The 8,466-nt window shown below is 37.1% G+C and overlaps 1 protein-coding gene across 1 annotated transcript in view; it reads left to right on the top strand.

Annotated features, from left to right (window-relative positions):
* Positions 1 to 1,774: 1,774 nt before the first annotated feature.
* Positions 1,775 to 8,466, top strand: part of smarca2 (SWI/SNF related, matrix associated, actin dependent regulator of chromatin, subfamily a, member 2) — a 53,538-nt gene continuing 46,846 nt past the window's right edge. The window contains exons 1-5 of the mRNA XM_041998802.1: positions 1,775 to 1,882; positions 3,460 to 3,722; positions 4,970 to 5,099; positions 6,669 to 7,067; positions 7,799 to 7,900. Coding sequence (XP_041854736.1) covers positions 3,489 to 3,722; positions 4,970 to 5,099; positions 6,669 to 7,067; positions 7,799 to 7,900 — 865 coding nt within the window. The 5' untranslated portion in view covers positions 1,775 to 1,882; positions 3,460 to 3,488. The remainder of the gene's footprint in view (positions 1,883 to 3,459; positions 3,723 to 4,969; positions 5,100 to 6,668; positions 7,068 to 7,798; positions 7,901 to 8,466) is intronic.

Here is an 8,466-nt window from a genome sequence, read left to right as displayed (position 1 = left end):
TGCAAAGACTTGCTCACAATATTTTTCAGAAAGCTGTTTAATTAATTATTTATTTTAAATTTTACAGACAAAATAAAACAGCATGTTTCAAAGGAATGGATGATAAAATTCAGTTCAAGAGACCTTCTTTGCATCTCTAAAATGAATGTTCTTTTGTTCTGCCTATTTATATACAAACCTGTACACTTTGAATAAAATGTCATGCTAGTGACTCCCCCGGAGCCTTTTTACGGAGGGTTTCAAGGTGAGTGGAAGCCACAACCACTAGTTCCTTTCACTGACAAATGACTGCGGCCAAGCCCTTTCCTGGCTCTATGAATTTGAAGGGGGCGGTGGCTTCAACCACAGCGTTAAGAAGATGTATTTATTTGGGTAAAATTTACATTCAGGATACCTGTGCACATCCTTTTTGAAGATGGATGAGAAAGGCCAGAATTGTTGAGGAGGGGAAGTTAAGATCAAAGATTAAATAAGCAGCTTTGTTGATTGATTTGTGAAGTAGAGACCATTCAAATGATGGGTCAAGACTTTGAATGCCTCACAGGGTCATCACAGATTCATTGGAAATAGATAACACGCACTGAGGGAATTATGTAAATTCTTATTCCATTATTAATTTGATCCATACAAACATTATTAGCTGCCGCAAATGCACATTTTATCTCTTAATAGGTCCACATTACATAATGCATTAATATGACTGTTGGAAGACAAGCCAATAGGATGTAACAGGGTATTTTTTTATTCACATTCAATGTCTGTCTATATCTATCTATTTATCTGTTTATCTAAATAGATAGATAGATAGATAGATAGATAGATAGATAGATAGATAGATAGATAGATAGATAGATAGATGTAAATATAAAGGGGATAAATATAGAATGATGTTAAACAAATTATATCAAATATAAACTGATTTTTCTTTTTATAATGAAAACAAAATACAATTTCTGATGTGAAAATAATGCAAATAGTCTGAATGTTATTTGCATGGCGTGCCTTTGAAACTTCACAATGCTATCATTAGACTTCTAAGTTAGTACATGTAAATATGGCCTATGGTGCTCAATTATTCTACACTCAGCATGTTTGTTTAAAGCTCAGGTGCATGTAATACACAGGTGCCTCAGAATTTCAGACATGCTTGCTGAGGCTTTTATTTATTTATTTAGCCTTTGAGGCAACGCCTGGTCACTGCTTCCATCTTGTGTTCATATTGCAGACTGCAAAAGAAGAACAGATGTGGTCGACCTTTTTGATTCTCTGGGTTGTGTTCCACCACAAAGTAGTCAGACATGTTTAGTTTGCTTCACTACATTAAATGTGACTAAAAATTTGTTTAAAATGCTAGTGGATCATATTCTACTCTATATGAAACACCATATTTGAAAATTAAATTATATTTGAATTTGATCAAATTATTTAAAATATCTCAAATTTGAATTATATATTTAGAGAGCATATTAAATCTCTATAGATAACTAGATTATGGAAAATCAAGATAATGGTGTAAAATAAAGCTTATTAATCATATTTCGTCAAACTTGAGACTTAAACAAAATATCCAACATATTAAGAGAGTTTTGCTTCTGCCTAAACCCCCCCTGTAGTCTAGGCCACTCAGAAAGTTACAGCAATGGTCTCAGAACATATACACTCCTAAAACAAAAGAAAGTGATTGACGGAAAGTGAACCAATCACCGATAAGGTAGGCGGGATTTCCGGTGACGTTGACAAATCAGTAATAGGGAGACAAGCAGAACCAAATATGACAGCAAAACAACACTGAGGGGGAGTGAACTTGTAGACAGCAGTCATATTTTGAAGAAACGTTACAATAATTTCTTCTAATTGTGTGCAGTTGCAGATCAGCCGAAAGGTAAAAGGACTTACGGCGTTTGGTATTCTATAGATAAGTACTTATTATTTGTCTGCGTGCTGCTAACTCTTCAAACTTTTTGACACGGACACAGTTCACTGGTTAGAGTCCGAAGCGAGAACCAGCGCCGCCCGACCTAGCTAGCGGGCTACATTAGCAAACGTCAGCTAGTTAGCTTTTAGCTCAGTTCCCTACCGTTGGAGCGAAACAAATACCCTTTAAAAACGTATGAATGACTTGTTTTGTAAAGCTATGTTTTTCTAAACGTTAAATTGGACTTTAATAGCGTCTCTTTAAACATTGGTATGAACATGACAAGAGTTTGACTTTAATCTACTTTGATTTTGTCTGCACATCCGTGATGGCCACCAGTTTTTAGGGGAAGCCATGATCCAATCAGTCACTGCTACGAGCTTGTAATGAACGAGCTAACCTTAATCTAACTGTACCGTAATAGTCAGAAAAACAACGTAAATGAGTAATATTGTTATGCAGCTAATGATTCGTGATTTTTACGTCTTGTGCTCTATCAGTTTACATAACAGTACATTTGCCGTTACGCTTCAAGTGCCGCCTGCAGTCAAATAATACTCCTTTTTAATGTATGTCTGTCATGCACGTTATGGCTGTTACTGTTGTTACTGCAGACATCTATGTGACACAGAATGGCTATAAGTTTATAAATCACATTACATATTTTAGGTTTCAAGACCTATACAAATCCAAAATTAATATAAAATGTTTAGAATTGTCAGTTGTACCCCTTTCTGAGCACAGTTGAAGAGAAAACTGTTGATCTTAAACATGTCGTCCAATATGATATATATATATATATATATATATATATATATATATATATATATCTTAGTACTCTGTCCATAGGTAATGCAGTTCTGCACAAATATGGCTTAGGCAACTATTTAAAGGATGTTGCTTAAAATGCAAACATAGAATGTCATGCCATTATCATATAAACACCAATATGTTATACACCTGATAATGATTTTAGATTATAATTTATTTTTCCAATAAACTAATTCATTGCTTAGTTTGAAGAAATGGTCGAAATAGATGAAAACACATAACAATTGCTCAGAGAAATAGATACAGAAATCTGTTTATATGTGGGAAACTTGAACCATGAAATGATTTGACATAAAACGACTAATTTGCAGTGTTGCCATTCAGTTTTGGTCACTTGATTATGTTCTATACTGTTTTTGTGTCCTGTAAACATGTATTCACAACCATTCAAAACCACAGAGTGTAAAATTTCTTGCAATACATGTATAAAGTGCCATAAAAGAAAAGATACTCATAGTATCTGAATTTGACAGAGGCTTGAATACTTAATGACTCTTAATTACATTCCTGCACAGTTCAGTGGTTAAGTTTGCATATTTTTCTTAAATGACAAGCATTATTTGCATAATTGTACACCAAATTGAGACCTAAAAGGGGAAAAAAGCACAACTTGCAGACAAAAGTTTGGATTAAAAATGTATTTTTTTTTAAGTAAGTGGCCTTGTGTGGTTCGAATTGATAGAAATAACGCTCTTTTTTTTCCTCTCCCATAGTTGTCTGGTGTCTCCCAGTTCGTTGGTAGATGTCCACCCCGTCAGACACATCAGGTGGTATGTCCCATCCAGGCCCTTCTCCAGGGGCAGGTCTATCCCCGGGGCCCATATTGGGCCCCAGCCCTGGACCAGACCCTTCACCAAGTTCTGTTCACAGTATGATGGGGCCCAGTCCTGGACCTGGAACACCGAATGCCCCGCATGGCATGCAGGGCCAGGGACAGGGGGAATACTCTCAGGAAAGCATGTATCCTATGCACAAGGTATAGTGTGCCAATGTCTGTGTCACTGCTACACAAGGAGTGTTGTGGTAGCTTTACAGAAGTGATGAGAAGTTTTTTATGTTTATTAGCAAGATAAAAAAAGAAAAGCAATGTCTGAACCAGGCGATGTTGTAGTCATCTGTAGTTCCAATTTGCAACCTCTTTTTAGGACAGTGCGGCTACATTTTACTACTAGATGCACTAGTGTGACTTTGGAACATACCCCTCAGTTTGTAATTTTCTCATCTTATGAAACACCCACAGCGGAGCAAGAATTATATGTGACATTAGACAGATTACATAAAGTCTACTGTTACTGCTGGGTTTGGTCAAAGCTGCACAGGTTGTCAATTGTAATAAGCCTACCCTCTATCTCATACCTAAATCCTAAATTTATGACATTAAGATGTGAAATCAGCAGGTGATTGTAGTTTGGAAGAGAGAAAGATCTGCTTTCCTGACATGAAATGTTTGTACGATTATAAATTACGGTTATTCCAAAGAAAAGAGCACTTCTCTCACTTTAGGCTGCTATTATTATGATTGAAGCTCCAGATGGATGTAAACAGATGGAACTGCTGGTGCCACATTTTACGATGGAAATTAATAAAATCAATAAAAAAAACAACAACACATTAACCAGCTTGCAAACTGGGGTCTGCTTTTCACAACGTTCATGGGTCAGTTTTAATTGTTGGAAATATGGAGTTTAGGTGACTGACTAAGGTGACATACAGATCAATATAATGATATTTATTCCATCTTGAAATCCTTACTGATAAATGTTTTGGTAATGGACAGCTTACTTACATAAATACCTAATTGCTCATGTATTAAAGGATAACAGTTTAGAGGTCAGTTCATAAATCTATGTTTAAAAAAACAGTTTATTGATTGTACTTCTCTTAAGCTGCATTCTCCTAATTTCCTCCTCTTGAAATAAATATGAGCTCTTTATAATCTAATCATTTATCAGTATAGAAAGTGTAAAAGTGTTGTGACAAAGTTTGTTTAAGTGGTGCTACTATATTTCATGCTGATGCCTTTAAAATGCTAAGTTAGAACTATCAGTGTTACTTAAGTCAGAAAAGCTGTAAAAAAAAAAAATAAATAAATAAAAATTAGAATAATGTATAAACAATACAGTTGCTTAAAGCAAACATCTCTCTGTATTTTTAAGGTAGCAGTGATGTTTTGGTAATATCATTTGTGAAAGTTAAAACATTGTTTACATATTTTTATTTCAGTCCATGGAGGGGATGAATGACAAGACAATGGCAGAGGCGATGCATTTTGGCCACATGAAAGGGGTGGGGATGAGATCCCTCCATAGTGGAATGGGACCCCCACAAAGTCCCATGGACCAACACAGCCAGGGTAATTCAACACTTTGTTTTAATTTTAGCAAAACTTAGTGTTTTTTACTTTAAAAATGTCAGTTTGCAGGAAAGAAACTTACCTCAGTGTTGAAAGTCAGCTGTTTTCTAATGTTTCTTGCTCCTGACACCTTTAACCCTTAAAAATCAGCTAGATTGCTGACGCCTCCAAGCGTTGTCACTTATATTGCCAATAATTTCTCTGGAACAGTAGTGTTAACTCTGTGGGGTAGATTGGAACTGATAGCTTACACTTTAGTTGATCTACAGATGTTTTCCAGGCATTTATCGGGGGCGGCGTGGCTCAGCAAGGTAGAGCGGTCGTCTTGTAACCCGAGGGTTGCCGGTTCGATCCTCGGCCAAGTTGTGTTCATGTCGAGGTGTCCTTGGGCAAGACACCGAACCCCTAATTGCTCCTGATGGGTCGTGGTCGAGCGCCTTGCATGGCAGCTTCCGCCATCAGTGTGTGAATGTGTGTGTGAATGGGTGAATGTGATGTATAATGTAAAGTGCTTTGGGTATCATTCCAGGTACAGTAAAGCGCTATATAAATACGGACCATTTACCATTTACCATTTATAACAGGTCCAGAAGGTTTACAATCCCGCTACAATGTAGTGTTTATTCAGAGACTCCTAAAAAACAAAAACAGCAACAACGAATATCATTGTTATCACTACTATGTTGCTTAGAGACCTGTATTTTGACCCGGAAATTATGATTAAGCCATTTCCTGTCAAACTCTCAACATATCCGAGAGCTTTAATTGACAGTAATGTCCAATCAGGAAGAGACAAAGATCAACAAGTGAGCAGAAAGTTCTATCTCTGTCTGAAAAGAATGAAAATAATGGTCCTCTATGGCTGGATTTTGACGTATGGTTGCGCCAGGCTGAGTTGGTTTGGTGAGGTAGGTAAATAATAGCATAAATAACTGTAAACAGCAAACAAACACCTGAAGGGAAAAGTGAAAATATGTAAATAGATTTGTTGTGTGTTTGTTTCATTTGCACTATTTTTTCACCTGAAAGCAAAGACTTGAGAGAATGATGTGTAGACGAGAAAAGGCTTGGTCACTGTTCATCTGTGTGTTTTTTCTACAAAGTAGCGTTAGTAATAAATAGTCTTATGTTGTTGTGGTTGGTCTTTATGGTGCTACATCTATTTATACATCCGTTTGACATTATTTGAGCATCATAATCTGACAACTGAGGCTCTGCTTGTCTGCATGTTGACTGCTTAAAAGAGTTGAGCCAAAAATAGCGAAAATGGCTTTGAGTTTTAAGGCTGGGAAAAAAAGAAAAACCTTTTCACATGTGTGTCTGTCTGGAAAATAACCATAACTGGTGATAAAATAGAATGAATCATTGAGTAGAAAAATACATTAATTGTAGTTAAATCTCATTAAATGTCCTGCTCATGGCAGAACAATTAGTGTTTTCTGGTATTCTGTCTTTATTAATAACGTAGCAATAGCTGATTTAGCGTTTTTGACCATGCAGCTTTGAAATGTGTGGATTTAAATTGTGAGTTAGCAAAATCATTAAAACTTCTTCTTATTTTGGGTATAGGATATATGTCTCCACACCCATCTCCTATGGGAGTCCATGAGCATGCTTCCAGCCCCATGTCAGGTGGAGGAGGTGGACCTACTCCACCGCACATGCCTCCCACCCAGTCAGGCCCTATAATGTCCATGGATCCCCAAGGAGGAATGTCCAGCATGAGCCAGCAAGGACGGGGGCCTTCTGCTTTCAGTCCGGTCCAGCTACAGCAGCTCAGAGCTCAGATTCTGGCCTACAAGATTCTGGGCCGTGGTCAACCACTACCTGAAAACCTCCAGCTGGCAGTTCAGGGCAAAAGAAGCCTACCCACAATGCAACAGCAGCAGCCGCCTCAACAGCAGCCACCACAGCAGCAGCAGCAGCAACAGCAGCAGGCCCCTAATGCCAGTCCGTACAGACCTCCAGGTAGGAAGAAGCAGTCTTACTGTAGTATTTTGGGCTGTTGCCTTACAGTACCTTGAGGTTTTCCTTTTTCCTTCTTGTGTTTAACCTCAGTGATAGTCGTGTTTGCATTTTTCAGGGATTTTTGTTGTTCTCTTGCTAATGTTTGGCCACTTGATGAGAGGAAAACATTATGATTGCAGTTATTTTGGTCACTATTTGCAACCAAAGTATTGACCAAAGTCTCATATTTCATCATCTTGGTTTAAGCTGAATTAAATGTTCCACTGCTGAGCAGAAACAGTCTGAATGATACAGAACGAGTCTCTTACTGTCTCTTATTTCCACTTTGTTCTTTTTATAAATGCTCCAAGCCTAAATTTAGGTGGAAAATACTATTTGACTGATGGTACTTTTTAAAATTTTTATTTATTTATTTATTTTTTACAATAAATGAACAATATCTAACTCTATTAAAAGACTTAACACCTATAGAGAACTGTTTAAAAAGCCCATCGCCATTTCATGCAACCTTAATTTGACATATTTAAATAACCCGTAACTTGTTTTGCCTGACAAACAGCTCAACAGCTTTATTCAGTGTATAATTATGTCATAAAGTCAGAAAAGCAAATGGCTATTAATGTGGAGCATTTAAAAATAAAAAAAAGCTACCACATCACATTCTGACATGACTCAAAGATGCAAAAAAATCTCAACAAACTGATAAAGTGATGTGGTTAATTTGTTGAAAGGTATGCCATTGGCACCCATGGGTGGTCCCCAATCAAGCCCCTGCCCAACATCAGCCATGCAAGGACACATTCAAAGTACAGGACCAAAGCCCTGGACTGATGGTAAGCTACTGGTGATAAGTGTGTGAGTAAGTCTGGGCAATTTGAGCACATGTAGAATAACTACAGATAAACCAAATGAGCAGTGAGCAGTCGTTCATATTTTGCTTACAGACTTTTACATTTTTGTGTTTGAGACTCTTGAAATGCACCCACAACACCCACAGAAGTGCCAGTGGAAAAATTGGTTTTTAATCAGATTTGAGGGTTACTTCTCTCTATAGTCACTTAAAGTGGGAAGGATGTTTTTCTGTGGGGGTGGAATAGCTCATAGTTCCTTGATTATAACAAACTAAATGTACTTTTCCAGTTTTGGTTCATCTTGAAATGAACAAATGTGCATTTTTGAGCTGTAGAAATTTACAGCTCACAAAATAGATGATTTGAATAAGCTACTGATTGGTGATGGACTGGTTCTTCTTATGGGGAAAAACAGTCAGTCATGCATATGAGTAAGCAAATGTCCTTCCTCAAGTCACAGCTCCACCGTTTGGACAATCTTAAATTGTTGTGGTTTGTTCTAGTCAATAGTGAGAATGATAAAAGCAAAGATTTTGCCTCTGGCTGAG

The sequence above is a fragment of the Melanotaenia boesemani genome, chromosome 11 (assembly GCF_017639745.1).
Source record: "Melanotaenia boesemani isolate fMelBoe1 chromosome 11, fMelBoe1.pri, whole genome shotgun sequence".
Taxonomy (NCBI): Eukaryota; Metazoa; Chordata; class Actinopteri; order Atheriniformes; family Melanotaeniidae; genus Melanotaenia; species Melanotaenia boesemani.
Note: the sequence above shows the minus strand (reverse complement) of the source record. Positions and strands in the feature narration are given on the sequence as shown.